Source organism: Mauremys reevesii, linkage group 9 (assembly GCF_016161935.1).
Source record: "Mauremys reevesii isolate NIE-2019 linkage group 9, ASM1616193v1, whole genome shotgun sequence".
Lineage (NCBI taxonomy): Eukaryota > Metazoa > Chordata > Testudines > Geoemydidae > Mauremys > Mauremys reevesii.
The window spans coordinates 5124121-5149367 of record NC_052631.1 but is presented as its reverse complement, the minus strand read 5'-3'; the positions used below and the strand labels follow the sequence as shown (position 1 = coordinate 5149367).

At 44.2% G+C, this 25247-nt stretch overlaps 1 protein-coding gene across 3 annotated transcripts in view; it reads right to left on the bottom strand.

Moving 5' to 3' along the window:
• Positions 1–5912: 5912 nt before the first annotated feature.
• Positions 5913–25247, bottom strand: part of TFRC (transferrin receptor) — a 32467-nt gene continuing 13132 nt past the window's right edge. For all 3 annotated transcript variants that reach the window (XM_039487880.1, XM_039487881.1, XM_039487882.1), the window contains exons 4-19: positions 24848–25064; positions 24475–24609; positions 23143–23242; positions 21826–21948; positions 19538–19630; positions 19098–19237; positions 18381–18550; positions 15499–15618; positions 13704–13789; positions 13512–13575; positions 13117–13184; positions 12960–13024; positions 12355–12436; positions 10692–10916; positions 9711–9851; positions 5913–9173 (exon numbers count right to left, since the gene is read on the bottom strand). In XM_039487880.1, the coding sequence (XP_039343814.1) occupies positions 8931–9173; positions 9711–9851; positions 10692–10916; positions 12355–12436; positions 12960–13024; positions 13117–13184; positions 13512–13575; positions 13704–13789; positions 15499–15618; positions 18381–18550; positions 19098–19237; positions 19538–19630; positions 21826–21948; positions 23143–23242; positions 24475–24609; positions 24848–25064 (2072 nt within the window). In that variant the 3' untranslated portion in view covers positions 5913–8930. The remainder of the gene's footprint in view (positions 9174–9710; positions 9852–10691; positions 10917–12354; positions 12437–12959; positions 13025–13116; positions 13185–13511; positions 13576–13703; positions 13790–15498; positions 15619–18380; positions 18551–19097; positions 19238–19537; positions 19631–21825; positions 21949–23142; positions 23243–24474; positions 24610–24847; positions 25065–25247) is intronic.

The window sequence follows — 25247 nt, the reverse complement described above, 5'->3', positions numbered from 1 at the left end:
ATGCAGAGCATCCCCACCTGGCCTGCAGCTCTCTATGCCAGAGGCAGAGTGAAGCCCTTGGCATGTGAGCTCCTTGGGGCTGGCACCCCACCTCCCTTGCTGCAGCTCCAGCTCCAAGCACTGAGTTACCCATGTCCAGGCGGGGTACCAGAAAATGTTTGCAGAAGCTTCTAGATGACTCAACAAAATGATGCTGGAGATCATCATCAGCTTGACTTATTCTGGCCCCACATGGTGATGTCAGGCTGTGGATGGCTTGGTCCTTTTCCTTTCTCTCGCCGTACCATGGGATCCATGTGCCCTTTCATGGATAGTGAAGAACTCCTAGCATTACCTAGCATCCATGGCACGCCCACACCTTGAATACTGCAGGCAGGTCTGGCCACCCCATCTCAAGAAAGATGTATTAGAACTGGAAAAGGTGCAGAGAAGGGCAACAAAAATGATTAGGGGTATGAGAAGAGATTAAAACTTGGAAAAGAGGTGGCTAAGGGGGATATGACAGAGGTCTATAAAATGGTGACTGGTGTGGAGAAAGTAAATAAGTGTTGTTTACTCCTTCTCATAACACAAGAACCAGGGTCACCCAATGAAATTAATAGGCAGCAGGTTTAAAAAAAAGGAAGTACTTCACACGATGCACAGACAGCCTGTGGAACTCTTTGCCAGGGGATGTTGTGAAGGCCCAAACAATAATGAGGTTCAGAAAATAATTAGATAAATTCATGGAACACAGGTCCATCAATGGCTATTAGCCAAGATGGTCAGGGATGCAACCCTATGCTCTGAGTGTCCCTAGCCTGTGATTGTCAGAAGCTGGGAATGGGCAACAGGGATGGATCACTTGCTGATTACCTGTTCTGTTCATTCCTTCTGGGGCACCTGGCATTGGCCACCATTGGAAGACAGGATACTGGGCTAGATGGACCTTTGGTCTGACCCAGTATGGCTGTTCTTATGTACCTGCAGGGCCATTTCCATCCTGTTATTTTGGAGAGGACCTGTCTCAGCCTTCCTGGTCTGCTATGGTTACACACCGCAGGGAGTGCCTGCCTGCCTGGTATACGAACACACGTACTAGCAGCACTGGGCATATAGTTCTAGGTTTGCCCTCTTCACAAGAGGAAGGATGATCTTGTGGCCAAGGGGCTGGGTTCTCAGAGTGCCTGTGTGATCTTGGACAAGCTGCTTAGTCCCTCACTTCCCTAGCTGTGAAACGTGGCTACCACGTCCCCTCTTGGTCTGTCTTATCTCCAGGGTGAGTCTCATCCCCCCCCGCAGCTCGATGTAGAGTGCCTACCGCCATGGGGCATCAATCTCAGTTGACACGACCACCGTAGAACCAAGTAAAAAGCCGATGAATATGCAGGCCATTGTCTAGTTTCCATGCTGATACTCTCATGCAAATTTTCAACAGGGTTTGTAGCTTCCCTCCCTCTTCTGTTGACGGAAGGTAACAGGGCTTGGCTTTGACAGACATGCTCTAATCATGGTCCAACCTTTCACCCAGAGGCTTTTCAGCTGTGTACGTGACATGCACTAGCTCCAGCAAGAAGCTATTAAATAGAATGTGCATTAGTCACCTTCCCCTGGCCAGGTGAGCCTCTCAGCCAACCAATCATTTCAAAGACTTCACAAATGGGTGTCGATGGCTTAGCTGAAAGCCCCCGGGGGCCTGTTCTCCAATATTTGACTTTTGCCTCTATTGTATTTTTTGAACACAAACTGGGGGTGTTGGCTGCCTTCAGTGAACAAGACCTTGGGAGCATGCAACTAGACTCCATTCATCAGGAACACAGACTGCTAATATTACCTCATCTGCTCTGGATGCTCTCCACCTGCCTAAGGCCTTAAAACAGTTAGCTAATAAGCACACTTCACACACAAAGTACAGCATGAAACTTAATTGGCTTGCAGAAAACCTGAACATACCTACCTTCTGGGCCAACGGTGGTGGTGGTGGTGGTGAAGCAACTGCATAGACAATGTAGGGGAGGATAGCTCAGTGGTTTGAGCATTGGCCTGCTAAACCCAGGGTTGTGAGTTCAATCCTTGAGGGGGCCATTTGGGGAACTGGGGCAAAAATCAGTACTTGGTCCTGCTAGTGAAGGCAGGGGGCTGGATTTGATGATCTTTTGAGGTCCCTTCCAGTTCTAGGAGATTGGAGATATACCTATTAAATATTATTTTTAAAAAGTACTCATGTTCTTTCTGCGGATACAGACTAACAGCTGCTACTCTGAAACCTGTCATTATGCAAGGCACTGAATTTAGCCATATGGAATGGAAATCCATCAACTTCATGAAACAACCTCATGCAGACAGACATCTTCCTTTCCAAATGCAAACAGATGGACATCATACCAAAAAGACTGAAAGTAAAAAAAATCCATTACAATCTACATACCACAGCCTATGCTGACAGATTGTGCCACACTCAAAGAAACTGCGGAACCACCTGATCAACATCCTATACAGCAAACAGGGAACAATTACAAATGAACTCAAAACTGCATACTCAAAAAACCTTCCAAACAAACTTCCTTGTGGCTGGACTTTACAAGAACTAGACAAGCCATTTACAACACACACTTTGCTTCTCTACAAAAGAAAAAAGGACACTAACTACTACATGCCACAAGGGGCCACAACAGTGGTTCCTTTAATCCATGCAGCAATATTGTTAATCTATCCAGCTATATTCTTAGGACAGATTCTTCTGCTGGGCTCCCTCCACCCCCATGAACAAGATACAATTCTGTGGTGACCTAGAATCCTATATTCGACATCTCTGACTCAAGGAATATTTCCAACACAACTCTGAACATACTAACCCACAAGAAACCTTCCTACTAACACTACAAAAAGGAGGATTCTGGGTAGACTCCTCCTAAGGGAAGAAACAGACTGGACTTCTACATGTAGTGCTTTCACCGACATGCACAAGCTGAAATGGTGGAAAACCAGCATCACCTGTCCCATAACCTCAGCTGTGCAGAGCTGAGTGCCATCCACAGCCTCAGGAACAGCTCTGACATAATCAAAGGCTGACAAAGGAGGTGCTGTCATCATCATGAATAGGTCAGAATATGAACAAGAAGCTGCTAGGCAGCTCTCCAACACCACATTCTACAAGCCATTATCCTCTGATCCCACTGAGAGTTACCAAAAGAAACTACACCATCTGCTCAAGAAACTCCCTGAAAAAGCACGAGCGCAAATCCGCAGATACACCCCTAGAACTCAGAGCAGAGGTATTATATCTGCTCCCCAAGATCCATAAACCTGGAAATCCTGGACGCCCCCATCATCTCAGGCATTGACACCCTGACAGCAGGATTGTCTGGCTATGTTACTCCCTCCTCAGGCCCTATGCTACCAGCACTCCTAGCTATCTTCGAGACACCACCGACTTCCTGAGGAAACTACAATCCATTGGTGATCTTCCAGAAGACACCATCCTGGCCACTATGGATGTAGACGCCCTCTACACCAACATTCCACACAAAGATGACTACAAGCCATCAGGAAAAGTATCCCCAATAGTGTCACGGCAAACCTGGTGGCTGAACTTTGTCCTCACCCACAACTATTTCACATTTGGGAACAATGTGAACCTTCAAGTCAGTGGCACTACTATGGGTACTCGCATGGCTCCCCAGTATGCCAACATTCTTATGGCTGACTTAGAACACTTCCTCAGCTCTTGTCCCCCAACACCCCTACTCTACTTGTGCTACACTGATGACATCTGGACCCATGGAAAAGCCCTTGAGGAATTCCATCATGATTTCAACAATTTCTGCCCCACCATCAACCTCAGCCTGGACCAGTCCATGCAAGAGATCCACTTCCTGGACACTACAGTGCTAATAAATGGCCACATAAACGCCACCCTATACCAGAAACCTACTGACTGCTACACTTACCTACACGCCTCCAGCTTTCATCCAGACCACATCATATGATCCATTGTCTACAGCCAAGCTCTAAGATACAACTGCATTTTCTCCAACCCCTCAGAGACAAACACCTACAAGATCTCTATCAAGTGTTCTTACAACTACAATACCCACCTGCTGAAGTGAAGAAACAGATTGACAGAGCCAGAAGAGCCCCCAGAAGTCACCTACTACAGGACAGGCCCATGAAAGTAATGGAACACCACTAGCCGTCACCTTCAGCCCCCAACTAAAACCTCTCCAGCACATCAAGGCCTACAACCTGAAGGATGATCCATCACACTCAGATCTTGGGAGACAGGCCAGTCCTTGCTTACAGACAGCCCCCAAACCTGAAGCAAATACTCACCACACAACAAAAACACTAACCCAGGAACTTATCCTTGCAACAAAGCCTGTTGCAAACTCTGTCCATGTATCTATTCAGGGACACCATCATAGGACCTAATCACATCAGCCATGCCATCAGGGGCTCATTCACCTGCACATCTACCAACGTGATATATGCCATCATGTGCCAGCAATGCCCCTCTGCCTTGTACATTGGCCAAACCAGTCTATGTAAAAATAAATGGACACAAATCAGACATTAAGAATTATAACATTCAAAAGCCAGTTGAACATTTCAATCTCCCTGGCCACTTGATTACAGACCTAAAAGTCACATTACAACAAAAAAACTTCAGAAACAGACTCCAATGAGAGACTGCTGAATTGGAATTAATTTGCAAATTGGACACCATTAAATTAGGCTGGAATAAAGACTGGAAGTGGATGGGCCATTACACAAAGTAAATTTCCCCATGCTAATTCTGCTGGCCCCTGCCCCCAAACAGTTCCTCACATCTAGTTGCTGGAAATTGGCCATTTTCATTACCACTGCTAACAGTTTCTCTCCTGCTGATAATAGCACACCTTAACTGATCATTCTCCTTATAGTGTGTATGGTAACATCCATTGTTTCATGTTGTGTGTATCTATCTATCTCTATCTCTCCTCCTACTGTGCTTTCCACTGCATGCATCCCATGAAGTGGGCTGTAGCCCATGAAAGCTTATGCTCAAATAAATTTGTTAGTTTAAGGTGCCACCAGAACTCCTGTTTTTTTGCACCATCTATAGCATTTTGGTGGAACTACAGCCCTGGTTTGCTAGGTCCAGTACATTGAAGCCGGATTTCTTCATGCCTAGAACAAAGACAGCAATTCAGAATCTACAGCTGTCCTTGATGTGTGTTTCACCCACCTCCTGTCCATGGTATGCCAGGCTACTTCTAAGAGTCTCAAACACTGCGTATCTCATGCTGTGACCTCTGCTTCAAATGTGCAGCTATTGAAGCAATAGCTTTGAAGGGAGGTGAACTGGGTAGATCACTCAGGTACCCATAAACCAGACTCCCAGCTGTGGATCTAATTTCTTCCCCTTGGCCAAAGTTGCTACAACATTCTGAGGTCTGCCATTTTGCTGCAGGCAAGCACCACCACTCCTCTGCAACTTCCCCCACCAGGCAGTTTTGCTGTTACATTGCATGTTTCCTGCATTGTTCCATGGATGGAAGAGCAAGTGTGTAGGAGCCAGGGGTTGAGAGCAGTTAGAGCTAAGTAGCTGGGCACACCTGGAAAGTGGTCAGTTCTTGGCAGAACCTCCCAATGTCACATGCACCAAGCCCACATGTGAACCAATCAAACCATTGGTGAGAACAATTTGTCAGTGAGATCATCCAATAGCCATAGGTGTTTGGATGGCGAGGGGAGGTATTTCATGACAGTAGCTGGGGAATTTGGAGCCTTATACCACTAGGCACATGGCATTGTTTATAAGCCATCACTCTGCAAAGCAAAGAGTACTTCACTGCTATACATATAGTGCTTTAGGTGGGTAATTAGGAGTCTAAGTGGTCTGAGGTGGTCACTATTTTACAGTTAGTGATAAGATTGAGAGACACAGTATGGAAGCTTTCAAGTTTTATTTAATGAGACAGCAGGTAATGCAGGAACAAAGCAAATTAATATCCCATCCCAAAGTCAAATTTCAGTACAAGAGCAAGAAAGTATGAACAGAACCTGTAGTAATTAGTTATGACTTGTCTAGCTACAGGACAGAGTGTCTTATTCATATGCTTAGTAGCAGGCAAAGTTTACAGACCCTAAGAATTCAAGATGCATGCAAGTGCTATGGCAACAACTTCCAACCACAACGTGAGTTTCACCAAACTGGACTGAGACTTAGTCCTATCACTTGTTTGAGTGCCACATGGTCACCTCCTTGTAAGAGGTATCAAGATTGCTCTGATGGCATCAGCAGAAGATTTTAATGTATGCACTTGAATTTAGCTGTCTTATGGCCAGGACCAACCTTCTTCAAAGCTCATTAATGAAGTCTCAAGGGCTTATTTTAGCCTTAATTGCAATAGCTACTCTTCCCATCCCTGAGCTGCCACTGAACAGGCCTGGTCTAAGTTCCCTGCAGATTCAGCTCCAGCACAGGCACCAGGAGTCTAAATCCAGTTGTATTTAAGTGGGCTGCACTGGGGCTCAGAGCAGCACCCTGCTGTAATGGGGCAGGGTGAGTGCTTTAGTAGGATATGCTTTTTGGCTGCAGCTAGAGACAGCAGCATTTAATAGAACCTAAATAGGCTTGAGGAACTTACCAGTGAAGTATAACATTTGAAGGAACAAGGGAGTCTACTTGGTCTTTGATTAGGGAGCAGATGTGGACCCTCAAAGCCTTGCTGTCTGCTGAACTGACTAGTCTCTAGTGATGCTAGTTAACATCAGCCTAACAAGTACAAAATCAGTTGTACAGGCTTACACACCATAATGGGACTGAATGTGGCCCACTAAACAGTGGCGTTGTCAAAATTGAGCACCATATGTTCACCATAGCAATTCCTCAAGCCTTTATAGTCAATTCCCTTCACCTTTCTAAGACAGATCAAACAGCCTTACTATTCTAATATTTGCTAAATAGTCAGACCCAGCAGTCACGAACCTAGATAGATTACAGCACAACAACTTGAAACAGTTTAACCTACAGAGTGGGTTTAAAAAAGTTTGAGTGCCTAATACACACTAGCATCAGCACCACACAGGAAAGTGGAACTAGAATTGCAGGAATTTGAGGACACGTTAGATACTAACCATCAAGCTCTGTAGATGTCATTGCATGATAAGCATAAGAAAATTATGGGAAACACTGTTCCCGATAATTACATACACCCTTAGTGCAACATATGGAGATCACTGCCTCCGATATAACACCTTGGTAGGCAAAAACTACCTTGTTCTTTATACATTATGGGAGACACTGCTCCCGATAATGAGTTAGGTTTTCATGATACATAAGATACTGGAAATTTTGCAGCAAAGCTGCCATGTGATTGAATTGCTGCCTTATCTTAGAGGTATAAGTCTGCATTTGTGTACAACACCCTAGGCTTAGCGAGGGTGGAAGCAGGGCTATGGTTAACCCAATTAATGCATCCTAAAGGTTGACTGAAAAGTCTTAATCTGCCAAGCTCAGAGGTGCTTTTCTGCATCAATCAAGGCCTAAAGCAGGTTATAGAGCCGCACTCCCTGTACAAACGACAGAGGTCATCAACTGAAGCAGGGGAAGATGCCTAGCCCTGAGGTCAGGGCTAGGCAGTAAGTCCAAGGGAAGCTTAATTGCAGTTTTTAATTTGTTTGCATCTCAAAATTTAGGGGTTTTCGGGAGTCACTTTAGAAGTGAGCACTTAGTACCAGATTAAATGCTTACTCAAGATCTCCATGTGTGTTGTCCACATCTGAAAACCATGGAAAGTTGAATTGGTAGTTGTCTAATAGATTTAAGCTTCACGGACTATTGCTTCATTTTAAAATTTGAATGCAAAATTCCAGTATCATGTTTGATTGTAATAGCAGATGCTGCTTTTATTCAAAAACGACAGTATAACTGTCATAATTATGGAAGGCACTGCTTCCGATAATTATCTTCTATAAAAAAACACACCATTTATAGTGAACTCTGTCACTGATAAATAAATAAAATAAATATCTCAGTGCCAAATGAGAGCCTTCCTTGAGTTGCCTAACTTACTTTGCTTGCCAAATTTTGGTTTAGCAAAGACTCTTGATTGCATGAAAGGCCTCACAGCAACAGGGTCTGAAGTGTCAGCTGTAGCCATCCAAAGCTATTGGTTACCATGTGGCCTGTTTTATCTGAAAGACTGTGCCAGGACACTCAAGGGGCATAAATTAATCTCTGGATTTCACCCCCTTTGTGATGTAAATTTCTGTAAGAGGGTTAGTCTTTAAGTCACCTCTTCTTGGGAAGCCAAGCTGTTCATTCACATGGTAACTCAGTGTATTGGGTAGCTAGACACTTCAGAACTTCCTGACTCTTTCAGCAGCTAAGGGCTACTACTGTGGAAAAAAATAGTCAGCTTTTACTTGAGGTCAAGGTGTCTTCATGGCCCCAGAAGGGAGGCTGGAAGCACCTATGAATTTCCCCATGAACTGTTATGAAGGTGATCTTCTGCCTTCACTAAACTTTAGGACTGACCTCAAAAGGGAAAGCCAACATTTTAGAACCCAGGTAGACAAAAGGTACCGCCCCACTCAAAGGTACCAATTTAGTTTTAGACCAGAATTTATATTTGATTAGACTGTATCTTGGCTTTAATCAGTCTGACCTGTTTTTTCAAGCACAATAGAAAGGTAGCACCACAAGCAGTAGTGTTTAGTGAGATTATACTGTAATCAGAGGAACCTCTTGTTCTGAAGGAGATGCAGGTTTAGTGGATAGACTGAAACCCCTGCTTAAACAGCTGCTTGTGAAGTTTCCCTATCAAAAATCAAATTTGAAGTTTTACTTGATCAAAATGTAGGTTTCCAAATACCCTGTCAGATTTAGTGTAAATTTTCACTCAGTGTCATTGAGTAAGAGTAGGGTTGCCTATTTCTGCACCCCAGCATTAAGGTTAAGGCATTTAAAACTCATTGTCTATGTTCCAAATGTCACCCGATAAGGCATTAGCAGCACCCTGAATAGTCCAGGTTGCCAGAGCCAGTTGGTTCTTGAACAGGTCTGGGTTGAAGGCACTTGGGTTGGTCTTCCGGAGGCTCAAGTGATCCAGCAAAGCTGACAGAGTGTGGGAACCGGAGCCAAAGAAGATATGACGTAGAGGAGTATCCTTCGGAGAGACGTATGGAGAAAGGAAGTGGTACTCCCCCTTAAGAGGAAATATAAAATTTAGAATTGCACTGACATTGGCAGGAATTCAGTCCAGTAACCAAGAACTGAGACAAGTGGTGAAGGGGCCAGAAGCCAGGGATTATCTAGGAGCTGGAAAAAACCACACTCAGAAGTGGTTTCAACATCCCCTCCTAGTGGCTTTTGTGTTTGTTAGGTTTTGCATGGCTGTTCTGCCACAGTGTTAGCTATTAACATCTAGACATGTTGCTAGGGGAAGTGAATTAAGGATTTACCAGGGCAGCCACATGGGCCAGAGACATTTTCTAATCCAACAACTGTTGGAAGGCATGAAGTGACCACTTTGTAAGTGCAGGCCCTGATCCAGGAAAGCAGCTCTGCCTCGAGATGTGGCTGCAGGTAGAATACATCAGCTAGTCTACCAGTCACTGGGTATAAATCCAGTGGACTCTAGTCCAAATATACACTGGAACCCTTCATGAATGCTCTATTTGCTATTGGGCTCCTTTGGTTTAAGGAGTGAAATTAACTCTTTAACCAAGCTCAGAATACTTACTTTCATGAAGCGGTCATTCATCATGCGGCAGAGGAGCTTGTTGTTAAGGTCAGTGTTTCCAAAATCTCTTCTCAGTGCCTCTGTAGCTCGACTGAAGTCTCCACGGGCAGAATACAGCCACTGAAGGGTCAGATTCATTTCCTTGTAGGGAGAGGAGCTATAGTAAGTAATTTTACTCCTGGTTTATCTAGAGACAGGGTTGGGAATCTGAGTTGGTAAAAATCTTACCAGGAGACCATTTTGAAAGACTGAGGGCATGGCTACACTAGAGTTCAGTGGCACAGCTGCACTGATGCAGCTATGCAAGCTCTCTAGTGTAGCTATGCTAAGTGGATGGGAGTGCACTCTCCCACTGGCTTTACTGTGCCAATCCAGTGAGCTGCAGTAGCTAGGCTGGCAGCAGCAGCTCTCCTGCAGGCCTAGTGCTGTCCATACCAGTGCTTATGTTGGTGTAACTTGTCATGCAGAAGGGAGATTTATTCACACCCTGAGACAAGTTATGCTAAAAACTGAACTACAGGCATAGCCTGAGTTACTGGTAGCTTTTTTAGGATGGACACTGCTCAAGAAGTTTAACTTAAGCAGCTATACCTTCCGAGGCCCTTTTAGAAGAGCCCAACCAGATGAGGTTCAATCTGGGTATGTGAATGTGCACTACTGCTAATGCTATTTGTTGGGTGCTATAGTATCTCCAGCTGGCTATTTTATTTCCATTCTAGCTTGGTATCCAAGCTAGAAAGGGAGATTTAACAGGCTACTCATCTTCATATAGCTAACAGTATCTCTGTCCAGCATCTAACAGTTGGCTCATTTTGCCAGGTCACCACACTGGGGCTCTCGTTGGCAGCCCCAGGAATTGAATGGACAATAACCCTAGCTCATCAGTGGGGACGAGAAGGTAAGACTGGCAGATTTCAGTGTTTAATGTTATGTCAGGTTTTTCACTAACCCTAAAGTTAGTTCCGTTAGGAAGGTACTTACTTTTATCTCTTGTTTATATGGAGCAATCTTCATTATGAACTTGAGCAATTCCTGGTTGTATTGCTCATAATCCAGGTAAAGTTGGTGATCATATGTCATCTTAATAGCCATCTGGCCAGCCACTTCTGTAGCTGTCTGAAGCAGCTCATCCAGACTAGTTACAGATGAGGCAAGCTTGTCCCAAGTGTCCTGCTTGGTGCCCAAGTAAGGATACCCTTCCTCATCCTGCAAGACAGAAAGCATTTGCACTTAGTTCTTATACCTAACCCTGGTTTTGGGAAAGGGTTTCTCTAGCTGTGAGTTTTACCCTACTCTGTGGCTGTACTAGACTGACCTGCTATCTCCAGGCCCTTCTTTTTGCTCCCACACTGAACTGTATTTGGCACCTCTGCCAAGCACTCATTCTGCCCTACAGAAGGCCAAGCTGAGGAATAGGGAAGTGTTACTTGTATGCATGCCAGCACCACCACTTTGGCACAGCAGCTTGCTGTCTACTTCCACCCAACATTTCCTAGTGATTAGCTAATACTCCACAGCACTGCAGCACAGCTTTACCAACAAACAAACTCAGACATCAACCCTTACATCCCTTGGTGGCTTTCTGCAAAAAACAATACACCAGGAATACACAAGTTCCACTGGCAAGAATACTTGCCAAAAGCCATTTGGACTTAGCAGATATAACTTCTCAGATAAGTATCCACTCAAACAATATCATGAGAGTTGCAGCAAGCTGCACGATCAAATATTTGCAGAAGCATTAATGCAGGTGTCAAGAGTTGGAGGTTTAACTTTGTAGAGCTTATTTGAGCTTTGAGAAAAGTAATTTGACTTCTCTGCTCAGCTAAACTTTGAGTTATGCCTGTAGTATGTAGAACAGGCACATAGTTATTGTATTAGTGCTATTAATTCTACAGAGAAAATGAAACCTGAGACATCTGGGTAAACAGGAATTCTAGCTCCATTCAAAAGGAATGTGTAGGTTTGTTTAGAAACTCACATCATTAATACACAGGCTTCATATCTTACATACACAGGGAAGTACGTAAGCAGGGTCTGGAATGCAGGCAAGGTAGGAAGAATTCTGTTTAGTTCACCATAATTTAGTCTTACTGTATGAACCAATGGCTGAAAGAAGAGTAAGAATTTAAGTCTTGAATAGTTGAAGTTTGGATGAGAGCCAGAGACATATCTAGTCTAGAAGTAACTGCTCTACCTCTGGGCCACCCATGAACTTTAACGAAAGGCAAGATCAGACTGTTAAAGAACTAGGAAGCTGCTCATACAAGAGATTGCATTCACTGGCTAAAAGGGGAGTACTGAAATAGGATGGTATAACCCTACAGCTGTGCTGCTGAGGTTAAAGTTGACCCCCTGCACTGTTGATTTCAGCTTCCACATCAGTCCAGGAGGTAGTAAGAAGCCTGGAGCCCCAGGAGCAGTGGAATCTGCCAGGAGTTGCACTTTAGCAGATTCTAATCCACTGTGAAGTCATTAGCACATGTGTTTAAGATGAAACCAGATTAGATCTTAAATTCTTCCAACTAGCTAGATCAGGAGAGTCAAACCTATCACAAGTTTACTGTAAGCAAGGAAGCTTAAGTTGCATTTACATTCCTACTCCATTTGGCAGAGGTTGTTTACCACAAATAAAGTGACTTACATCATAGAAACTGAACGAAATGGCTGGGATTCCTGCATATGCTAGAAAAGGGAAGGCTGCATTATCCATACGAAAAGGAACACTGCAATGAGAAATATTGGCATCGTTACTCAGAACTGTAGGTTACCCAATCCAACATTTACAATAACTGATGCTTTAAGCTAAAAATGGATGGCCACACCTGGCCAGGTGGCACAGGGGATTCCTGTTAAGGGAGTGGAGCTCTAGGAAGTCAGTTTCTGCAGTCCCATCAACACCAGCATCTCCTAGAAGGCTCTCCTTGGACCAGCTGGAAAGCTAGGTTGGTATGTGATCTGTTTGAACATGCAGTGTTCCAAACCAAGTATGGTACTAAACTATTGCACTATTGACATGGGAATGAAGTCATAATGGGTAAGGAGTTATCCTAATGGTTTGCTGTAGTTCAAGGATTTGAATGGAGTAGCAAGAAATTTAGCGCTAAAGCTAGAGTGACTGTCTAGTCAGTGGATCTATTGCTATATGGGGGTTTATGAGGGGATCATTTGGGTTGAGAGGTTAGGTTTGCTCTGTTGCTCCAGATAGGAGAGCATTTTGAAGTTACTGTTAAGGAGTAGGAGACTTACACTTTTCTGGCCCAGTCAGAACCAACTTTGTCATACAGGCTTCTCCCATTTATTGGATACTTCACCTGCAATAAGATTAAGAGTAAAGTTACTGTCCAAGCACTTCCCTGTATACCTGGATCATGGTTCAGACTAGCCTAGAGAGACTAGGACTCACCCCCATCATAGTCTGCTCCACTATTTTGTACAGCATTGGGCTGGCAGAAATCCTGAAGTTGCTTGAACCTGTGATGGTAGAAGTTAGAGATTTGGAACATGTTGCCAATACAAGTACAAGAATTATAGGAATGAAGCTGCATTGTGGTTTCTCTTTAGGGCCATTTCTATTTTCATCAGTAATGACTGTTTTAAGACAATATAGTACAGTAGCAGAATTAACCCAAAGCCCCTGATGTACCAGCTATTCTAGTTATTGGGCACTGGTAGCTACTTAAATTTAGCCTTGTCCTTTCAGTGCTTCACACTGGAAGGGTGACAGCTTGCCAAGTTCCTGTTTTTGACCAGTTCTAATTTTATAGAGTTTTGTAGATTTGCTAACAGAGCAATAGTTACCTACAACTGCAGCATCCAGGTTGATGTATGCAAAGGCTTTGGTGTGCAGTGTGGCAGAATAACCCTAAAAATGAGAAAAAATGCCTGTTAATAGGCAGTAACTTTAACACTACGCTTTTAGTATAGTTTGAGACAGAAGAGGTATGCTCTGAGTAGGTACAAGGCATCAATGATCAAACCAAGATTAGTTACCTCCAACCACTCAGTGGCACCAACAGCTCCAAATTCTCCTGCACTCCAGCTGGCAAAGACAATGCTTCTTCTGGGCTTATAGCCACCTTTAAATAAGAAAAAAAGTTGAGCTCTGGGCCAGAACAGTAGTTTGTGGTGTACTTGTAATAAAGTTCCCCAGATACCAGGACTGCAGGCCTTTAGCTGAATTATAGATGTAGGACCAACAGGTATAGATTGTGCCTTTGAAAGAAGAGAGCAACAATCCATCTAAGAGGGTCCATATAATAGAAGGAACAAAACAACTCTTGATTTTGTTGAGTCCTTTGAGTGCCACATGTTTTTATCCAAACTTGACACCTAATTGCAGTCAGTTTTACCTGGGGGGGGGTTAAAGCCTCTTTAATCAAGTCATTCACACAAGTTACCTCAGGTCACTTTCAATTTGACTACATCTGGCACTGAATAGTTATTTCCCCCCCTCCCCACCAAAAAAATGCCCTAGTCTGTCACCAGCCCCCAGGAGCACAGATTATTCCTTCTTGACTACCTGAGGAGTGCCCAACACTCAGATTCCAAGGCCAGAAGGGACCATTGTGATCTAGACTGATCTCCTGTTACACAGGAGAGATCATTTCCTCAAGGTAATTCCTTCTGAAAAAGGAGTTCAAATTCAAGAACATCCAATCTTCACTAAGTGTCTTTGAGACTCCACCATGGTAAACTGTTCCAATGGTTATTACCCCTCACTGCTACAGATGTATGCCTTGTTTCCCATTTATATCATGGTGGGTACTGCAATGTACATATATCAAATAGCCAAAATGCAAGTTGTATAAATGCTATTTATACATGAACATTGGAAGAGTCTTCAAAAATGTTTAAAGTTAAGCAACCTAAGGTTTGACACCTTGATTTGCAAGATTACTCGGTGAAATACTGGCTGTGACAGCCAAACACTTAGCTAGGCTGCTCTTGTGCAGAGACTACAGCTTATTATGCTAACCAACATGGTCATTGACAGAGTACTGGAAAACAATTTGCCACCATGTCTTATACTCTGCCTTATGCCAAAGAATTTGGGGTCTTTGTACTGCACCTGGTACTGAGGCCTGGTCCATGGCTGGGCCACTTAGGTACTATGTTAATACAAGTAGCTAGCACTTCCAGGAGAAGAGGAATGCTTCGATAGTATTGAGACAAAGTAAAGCTGCCATTGCTATAGAAGGAGTTTTTGCCAGCAGATAAGCTTTGAAAGAACCTAAGCCAGTGGTTCTCAAACTTCTGTACTGGTTACCCTTTTCATAATCCCCCATATTAACACTAGATACAGTAACACCATTACAAAAGCTGGAGGCAAAGTGGGGTTTGGAGTAGAGGCTGACAATTCACCCCCCTCCCCCATATCACCCTGAGGGGTCCCAGCCCCCAGTTTGAGAACCCCTGACAAACTGACAAAGCAAGCCACTGCTGAATTCTACCTTCTTTCCCCCACCCCAAGACACCACAGAAAACCTTGGCAGGATGAAGTTCTTTGGTAGAAGAGTTTAGGTTGTCAGTTCAACTGGCAACTCCAATTGTCTTATCTAAGTGGCACTTGGATGAAGTTGTGGCAGGGCCCACAGTGGTGAGGAGACAGCTTAGCTAGCTGAAATGAAGGTAGAGATTCTTCAGGAGCATTTCACTCACTAGTTAGTATTATGTTAACCCTAGCAATTAGTAAGCATGTTCTGAACAATCAAGCAGGACTGACTGGCTTGCATTTGTTCCTTTTACAGCAGAAAGCGTACTTGGGCTTAAGTGTTTCATTGTTTACCTGTTTTTACCATAGAAGAAATTGCACGGGCAAGCTCCAGCAGCATGCTTGTTCCCACACCAGCCTTCGCTGCTCCAGGACCCCAGGAATCTCGTTGGGCTCCAATCACAACATACTGATCTGCAAAGAGGGCAAGAGCAATGAGATGCAGCCCCACTATTTCAGAAAGCAGTCAGAACCAAAATGTTTTGGGCAAGACACTTGCCAAAATGTTTATTCTTCCATGTAGCACACTAGTAGGAAAGCTGCATGCAACTTTTAGGGAAAGACTGAATTTTAAGAGGGCTCTTCACTAGCTCAGCATTAGGGCCATTCTTGGAACAGTCTGATCATGTCTAAAATGCAATTCAGCTCAGTGCCAAGTGTACAACAGAGGAAGATAGTTAAATCCTACAAGGAACCTCCTACTTCTCCATCTATGCATGGTAGTTCTGATTGAATGTTAAGAGTTACAGGTTAAGAAGAGTCTTTATATGTGGGTATAGTGCTTAGATTATCCACAAATGAAAAGCTGTAAGATACATATAGTACATCAATAACCCAAATTTAGGTGACTAAGTTTACTACAGTTCAGTAGTGTGCCCAAATATTTGGGCACATCACTCATGTGAAGTTAGAGTTGGTTGTTGAAAGCAAATATAGCAGTGAGTGAAGACTGTCCCTCAGTAATTGAGAATTTAAGGTCAGTTGTGCACTTAGAAAGTTTCCCTCATGGATTATCTCAGTTACTTTCCCCACTGTGCTTATCAGCACTCCAGCTCATCCCTCCTGGTATTGAGGATGTCCCATCACCTGATGGCTTCTGACACAATGAGTTGCTGCATCAGCTGAATGTAGCACTGACTAATTCTGCATTCTCACTTGCTCATTACTGGGGTCCCATGTGCCCAGGGCTTGGACAATCAGTACATGCACCTGAACCTGGTAACACTTAGCTCAAGGGGTTGGCCAAAGGGGTCTTTTTCTCCACCTTTTGAGCTGGGTGGAGCAGAAGGCCAGGGTCCTGTTTTCAAAGGGCACTATGATGGCCACCATCATCTTCTGGCCCTCACTGGTGATGACTGGCCATAGTTGGCTGTTTGTTCCAGGGAAGGTGGTGTTCATGTCCACCTTTACAGCGGGTGGTAGGATAGCTCTGACTTGGTGATGTTATGCTAGTTTCTAGGGTCCAGAATGGGGCTTGCAGCTACACAGGCTAGCATCTCATTGGCATAGCTGTGCTTCCTGCATGGCTTGTTCCATTCCCATGGTTCTGTTCAGTGGAATGCAGTTGAGCTGGGCCCTGTGGATGAACCTCCAGTTGGCAAAAACACAGGTGAAGCTGCCCCCAAGGAGGAAGTGGTTGCTGGTGTCCCACTTGCACATCACCTTGAATACCATGCCTTGGTCTGGCTTCCATTTCAGGTTTCCCTGTGTATTGGCAGCTGATAGCATCCTTCAGGTCCTCTCCAGCACAGCTCTAGCTTTGGAGTGATGACTGCTCTGCATGCTTCACCTGTGGCACCAGGACTCCCAGCTCATGGCATTCCTTGCACCATGTCCAGTGGCAGCTGGTATGCTTCTCCTGTTATGTAGTGTTGCAGGCATGTGTCCAGAACAAAGCAAAGCCTCCTGTCTCTTCCAAATTTCCCTTCCTGTGAGCTGCTCAGGTAGGTGACATCTTGGTTGGAGGGGTCCTGGCAATTCACTTCTTGAAATTAGAGTGCCATGGTGAGAAACATCCTGCATAGCATGTGGGCACATCAGAAGGCATGACTGATCACTGCAATGTGGTACAGATCACCCACATGAGGGATGCTGGTGCCACTCTGCCTGTGAGATTCTTCCCCAGAGAGCCAGCAATGAACTGGTATTTAACATCCACTTCACTAGCTGCCTGATGGTGTTTGCCTTGTTCAGAGGTACCTTTGATCCTGAGGGGGATCTGCCATGGCAATGATATGGGGAAATCAGGAAGGTATTCAAGGTGTTGATCTTCTGCCATGGTGCCAGTAGGGAGGAACTGATCCTGGCCACATTTGTAGGATCCCTGTGATGATATCCTCAGGTGTCTGCTAAATGTGGAAGCCTGTGGCTGCGCTGAGATGTTGGTAGGCTTGCCTGCTGAGGAAGCTCATGGGTTTGCTCTGGACTCAAAATGGTGTCACCTGGACTGAGTCCCTACTACTGCCATTGATATGCAGGGATGTGCATTTCTAGCATTAAAGTGGAGTCCCATCCAGTTGGCAGCTTGGCTGGTGATGCTGACCATGTCTTCGAGACTCTCAGGGTTGTCTGATCAGTCTCACAAGTGCTTTGGAGCAAGTAGTCTCATGTGTATCCCATGCACTGTAAAGAGTGAGGCTCTGATCTTGATGGGTCTTTAGGCACTATGACATGTACAGGTCTGGGAGACTGGTTATGAACAGGGCCTAAACCATAAGCCAGAACATGCACTGTTTGCTTAAATTGGTTTAAAATCCTTTGTTGGATTGGTTCGAGTGGGTAGACAATGGGCAAGTTTAACCAAACTATGACTAGGTGCAAGATCATTTAGCTAGAGAACTTGGGACAGTGTCAAGAGGCAGGCCAATTCAGGAAGTAGCCTGCTTACCCCATGAGTGTACAAAGTTCTCCCACATTTACCCTTTGATTTTCAATGCTCCTGTGTTATGGGGAAAGGTTGTTTTGCCTGTTATCCAGTAGCCTAGTAAGAGACAGTAGCTATTTGCTTAAAGATTTCCATGTAATGAGGACTTGTTACATAAAAAGTTTATTCAACATTAAGACAAAAGTTAGTTCAGGACTTCCCCAGTCCATTCTCCCAGGCAAGTTATGCCAGTTACAGGCTAAACAAGCTTTAAATGAGGTGAGACTATTCAGTAAGATTAGCAAAGCTTTACCTGGTTCATCAAAACCCTGGATAACGCCAAAGATGTTATGAATTTTTCTCTCTACCATTTGATTGTTTACTTCAAGTGTCACTTCAGTTCCATCGGTGTTCTGTGATCTCATTTTGTAATCCGAGAGGCTACCTCTCCACTCTTTAGAGACGGCTTCTCCATTCATTTTGCTGGGGGAAAGGTATTCAAATATTTTTACTTCATTGTCACCTTTAAGCATATCTCATTCAGAGCCTTACTATGGAGTTGTAAAGTTGTGTGTTGGCAAGGTTTAGCCTCTTACTGACCAATGCCTTTCCACTGGGTGGGAATTAGTGATGGTGGCAAGACTAGGTCCTGATTTTAGCCATCAGCATGCTGGATTAAGAGTACACTGCATTGGTGCAATACTGGGGAATTCCAAATCTTAGACTGAGGTGAAGCACTCCACAATTTTCACATTTGTTTAAAGCCTGCGTTTAAGCAATGCTATAGGCCAATGTTTATATTAAAATTAGGAATAACTGTTGAATATAAAACTCCCAAATTCTTGACTGTTTCATCAAATGGAGTCTTGTATCTATGAATCTGCAGCTAACTGTACAGGACTATAACTCAATACACACTTTGAGGACAGGAGGAGAGCTCTGCTTATAAGGACTCAGCAATTTCTTAGATTACTCATAGGGATACAATTGTACTACCGACACTTGGTAAAACACCTGTAGGCAATATTACCTGAACAAGTTTGATGCAACATCACTAGAGATTGTTTGAACAGGAATGCCTGGGAGTCCAGAAGATTTAGCTGGTGGGAACTGAGTGTGGTTGAATGAAGGGAAGCCAGGGGTGAAAGGGTCACCTGTTCCTAGATGAGCCTGTCAATGAAGGATATTGTTACATGCAAGATACATATAGTGGTTTAAGGTCTGTAAGAGTGAGGTGCTAGAGGTCTATCAGGCTGTATCCACACTACTGGTGTTCTTGTATTTGCAGAGCTACAGCTGTGCTTTGTCAACTACTATGGCCCTGCATCAAGGAAGCATTATAGTCAAGTTCACATAAGTGGAGAATTGTCTCTTGCATAATGCCTCTAGAAACTGCATGTTTGTTCTCTATGCAGTCCCCCTCTGCATCTTCCAGAGGGAGGCCAACCAATGTTCACCAGTAGTACTTACATGTCCAAAGAGAACCTCATTATTGACTTTGTAATCAGCAGGATCAGGGTAAATCAAGACACCTACTGCATTCGAGCCTTCGGCATTAGCAACCTGGAAGAGGGGTGAAATTGATTAAGCTGAAGTCTGAGCTATGCCATTGTTACATAATGGCCTCTAAAGGACAGAATCAAGGTTGCTTGGGCACCTTGAACTGTAACCTCTTGTTCATACATGTTCACATACATCTCTACCCAGATATAACAACCTGATAACACAAATTTGGATACAATGTGGTAAAGCAGTGCTTGGGGGATGCTGGCTGTGCATGCCTGTGGATCAAAGCAAGTTTGATATGTGGTTTCACCTATAATGCAGTAAGATTTTTTGGCTCCTGAGGACAGTGTTATATTGGGGTAGAGGTGTACTAGCATAATTTAAGACTATGCTGCCTTGGTGTACAGAGAAGGTCTATGCTGGAGATGAAGCAGGGTTATGTACTGAGGAGACTTGTCTAATCTAGGACTCCTGCAAAAAAATGAAGCCAGAAGTTTGAATGTGTGCAGGGGATTACAGGAAAGGAAGTGATACTGGACTAGATAGACCTTTGGTCTAACCCAGTATGGCTGTTCTTATGCAAGTTACATGCCTTGGAAATTTTGATTCTATTCCTGCCTCTGCCAGAGTTCCTGTGTGACACTGGGCACATCATTTAACCCAATCTTTTCATGCGTGGTCACTGTTGGTTTTATTTTTTTTGGGTGCTCAGAGCCTGGTGGGGAGTTTGCAGAAGCACTATACAGATGAGTGCCATAGAAAAGCCCATGCTGAAGTAATTCCACCTTCAGGTGTGTACAGTATATGGTAACCAAGTTAAGGAGTGACTAGCTGCTCATTAACTGAGTACTACCCATCCTGTGTGCATGATGGGGCAGTGTCCAAGGGAAAACTAGAGTATAGGGTCATTATGGTAGAATTACAAGGCTGCCCCACATATGCATGGTGTGCTGGAGTGGGCAGACTATCCACTTCTCCCCTAGCCTATGGCCCTGCCCTTCCTTGTCCTGTCTCTTTCCCACCTCTGGTGCCTGATCCCATTATTTCCTTCCCCACTCCCTTATCTAGCCTTGCCTGTGACCAGTCAGTCCCAGGTTCCTTCTCTGGCTACTCAGCTCAACCCATCCCAATCTAGTCCAGTGCTTTTCTTCTCCATTTCAGAGGCAGCTTCCTCCATGCTGCCTGGAGCCAGTGTGGGGTGATGATGTGCTGGGAAACCCAGAGAAACATGCTCCTCTATGCTGTTCTGGTGCCTGGAGCAGCTCAGATCTGCTATTGCCATGAGCCCCAATCAGGGCAAAACTGGAGCACATGCAGCATGGACAGAATCTTTGGCCAATTTAGCTGTGAAGGTCTAGTGAGATTCTAGTGAGCATGTGCAAGAGTTTTTCAATGGCTTAATGGCTCAAGCTTGGTCAACTTCTGCAGGGGATGGCAAAAGGCACACTGACCAAAGGCCACCTTCCTGTCAAATTTTAAGTTCCTGCTCCCAAACATGGAGACAGGAGAGTTTCTCAAAGAGGTCAGTTTCTTTCCCATGGGTAAAGTGTTTGACAACTTCATCCACTCAGACCAGTGAAAGTCACCTGATGCAAGTGGCATGGAAAGTTTCTGCCAAACTTCAATTGTTTGGACTAAGCTGTAAGCCACAAGCCACTAAGACAGGGTCGTTGGCATTACAAGACCCTGGAAGTCATCTTCCTGTTAGATGCTGGGACTAGACAAGGGATGGATTTGATAGTTGCTTTGTTCTGTTCATGCCCTCTGAAGCATCTGGCATTGGCCATCATAAGACAGGATTTTGGGCTAGATGGACCACTGATCTGACCCAGTATGGCCATTCTTATGAAATGGTCACTCAGTCTTTACAGGCAATGCTACCAGCCCCACCTAGAAGAACTCCAGAGTGTTCAGCACTTGCTGAGTGACAAAAAAGTTGTCTACTTGCCCCTCACCCCCGAAGTAAAGAGATTTCAGTTCTTACTGTTCTCTCGCAGAGTAACTGAAACAGGTTACTCCTTCCTTCAGCTATGGGCCAGAAGTCATGGCAGCATGAACAATTGCCAGGCCCATTAACATGTCAAGGAGGTATACCCCTCCTCTCCCCACCCCGCAGCACTCAAATACATCAGGCTAAAGCTAAAGGCTGACCTGACTAACCTGAAGATGACAGATCTAAATACAGAAGTGTTGTAAATTAGCTGTGATTTATACCACACTATTCAGAATAGGAGCCAAAAGCTGTTACTTACCTTCTCAGCAAAAGGAATTTTCCCAGCTCTCACAAGGACCACAGATCCATTTATGGGGATATTCATCTTATTTAGTTCCTGGAAGTCCTCTGTCCGGCCATAATTAGCATAGACTAGTTTACCCTGGAACAAAGTAAGATGGATGTAGCTGTAGCAGTCACTGATAATTCACCAGATCTGTCTAAAGCCATGGGGCCTGGACCACTGGCCTTATTTACAGGAAGTAAGTGAGAAATTTAAACTCATGCAGCAACTTGAATGTCGTAGCTTCAACCAAGTTTCATGCATTTAGCAGCAAATAATCAGGTTCAAGCTACAACAACTCCCAGCTGTTAGAACACCAGCTTTCTGGGCAGAGGTTCCCCCTGTTAGAAGGTGATCAATTGTTCTGCATCTTTAGAGAAAGTAGGACAATTGTAACATGGTTAATAGGCAGCAAGAGAGATTTAGTTAGACTACTCCCCCCATATCTAACCTACACAGGTTAGTGCTGGAATAGGCTTCCAAAGGAGGTTGGGGCATCCCATCACTGGGAGTCAAGAAGTTGGACAAACCTGTCAGGTCATGGTCTAGGTATCCGATCCTGCCCCATCACAGGGGGACTTGACCAGATGGCCTCTTGAGGGCCCCACCAGTCTTACCTTTTTATGATGGTTCTTTAAGGACTCCTGGATGGGCCCTAGCTAGGAACCCTCTAGGAGGGAAGCAGCCACCAGCTACTTCAGGCCTTGGTGATTGGGGTGGTGGAAAGGGGTTTGTGGAGATTGCCCTGCAACTCCCCTGGTGGGAGTAGAGGGCACTTACCATAAGTGGGATGAGAGTTAAGCATGTTTATCTAATCTTGGTGATAAGCTAAGCATTATTTACAACTGTTACTAGTGAATGTTAAATCAGGGACCTGAGTTAGTTTACTTTACTAGATGTGGGTGTGATGCAAGAGTTTGAGTTATGTCTTAAAGTGCTCTTGCTTCATGAGCTGGAGCTTGGGAATACTTGGGCCATGTCCTCAGCAGTAAGCCTCAGGAGGGACTACCTCTTACTATTCTGCAGAGCTGTTCTTCCTAATAACCTGTGGTTTTACTCCAAGCCACCATATCCAGCTCTGCTTGGCTGTAAGTGAAGCAGCAGTCCAGTGCCTCAGGGGTGAAAGCCAGACAGACTTAAGAATAAAGTATTATGGAGCCAATAACTATTAAAGAATCAGTCCTAGTCAGTGACTTGTCCACAAGTGAGATGAACTGACTTGTTAGCCAAACTCAGCACAGAGAGATTTGTGTAAAAAGAATAGTTTGCAATTCATGAAGCTAGGTAACTTACTCTTGCTGTTGCCCTTGCACTGTATGCCACATATCCATCAGTAATTTCCAGTTTTGTTGGAGTTTCAGTTGAAGATACAATAGTCACTTTATTTGGTGAGCTATTAGACAGCAAGAAACAGTATTAAGCAGAGCCACTTAAGGTACCAGTTCTAAAATGGTAAGATTTTTTAGAAATGGTTAGCACTAAACAGAATACTCAAAATAGCTAAACAATGTGTTTTACCACAGAAGTTTGATTTGGAAGTATGACATGTTTAAATTAAATGGTGAGACCTTAAGACAAGGAGGTCAAACAGCCATCTAGCTTTCCAATGCTACGCCCCCCCCCCCCCCGATATAGGTATTTAAATATTTGGGGTATACATGGTGCATAAAGCTACTTTAAGCCAAGCTCCACAAAGCCTACATTTAGATTATAGTAATGAGCTACTAGGCTGTGATGTTTGGAGTCATTAACCCTGAGAAGGGATGACAGGCACTTGCATGCAAGTGTTGAGTAGAGAAAGAATTAGGATACTTGTGAGCTTAGTGTGCCCATATGTGAGTTAAGTGACTATGTAGAATTTAGGGACTCTTCCCCTGCCCCAAAACACTCTCCTCCAAGTCTGCCTTCCCCAACACAAAGGATTTGAGCTGATAAGAGTCTTGCAGGCCAAGACAAGTTTATGGCTATAGCTACGGGATCCATATATCCAACAGAAATGGGGTTGTATTAACAGATTGACAACTTTAGTGCATGTCTTCAGCCTCACTTTTGGTAAAAAGCACATTAGTCAGGGCCTGGTCTACATGGGGGCAGGGGGAATTGACCTAAGATGTGCAACTTCAGCTACAATAGTGTAGCTGAAGTAGATGCATCTTAGTTCAACTTCCCTTGCGTCCTCACAGTGCAGGGTTGATTGCTGTGGCTTCCCTGTCAACTTTGCTTCCACCTCTTGCTGAGCTGGAGTACAGCAGTTGATGGGAGAGTGATTGGGGATCAATTTATTGCATCTATACTACATAGATCAATTGCTACCCACCAGTCTATATGACAAGCTTAGTTCTACAATTAAGCACTGTGGTAAGAGTTTGCCATCTCTGTCTACTTCTGTAAGGCAGGCTTTTTTTTAAAAAAGAGTTTGAACTTTGAGGCACCCTAGTAGCCACTACCATAGGCTGAAGTGATGCCTAGAGAGACAAGACTTCTGCTTGGATTTCCCCCTCAAACAATGTTAGCTGGGAGTTGCACTTCAAATGTTTGTTCTAGCTGAAGAATTTTACTGTTGAATAGCAAGATCCATTCCTGAATGAATGGAAGCAGCTTACAGTCTTTGGCATATTAACATACCTGCCCTGGACCTGCAGTGTAACGTAGTGCTCATCATTCCAGACTTTATCCAGTTTGAAATCAGTTAACTGACCATGAATATTGTTAGCAAGACTTTCATCTGCTTCAGAGCCAGCTTCATAAGATGACAGCTCCCTGGAATGGAAGAAAGGGAAATGTAAAGGCACACCAGGTTAAAAGCCCACAACCTGGCAGTGTACTGGGTTGCTAACAAGCCACTTGGTGTTTAGTCTAGACTACACTCATGATTGTAACTGAGGTGGCAATAGTCTTCAGTTATTTAACACCCTTGTTTGACAGTAACAGGTAGGTGGTTTGTTTCAGACTAGCAAGACTCAGGAGCTGTTTGTTTCAGATCCAACTAGGATGTTACCTGACTTTGTTAAAGTTTACAACTTTCAGCTTCTTTGACAGCATCATTTTGAGATCATTCCAGTAAAGAACAGGTTCAATTTCAGGCTCTTCCATGTACTCATCGTTATCTCCTGTGGAAGGTGTAATGGCAGGGTTTCTGCATGTATTACTTCCATCTGAACAAGTGCTGGTTGCCTGCATTCGCCCACGGTAACTCAAGTAGCCAATCAGAAACCCTAAGGAAAAAGAGAGATGTGTTTCTATACTACAAAGACAAAAAAAACTGAGCCAGCCCAGTGTTAACACAAGCCACTGACTATTCTAAATAGTTGGAGTTTTATTGGAGAGTAGCTTGTTCCCATGCAAGCTTTGCAAGTTCTTATGAACAGTATGGCTTTAAGGTGAACCTTAACTGATTC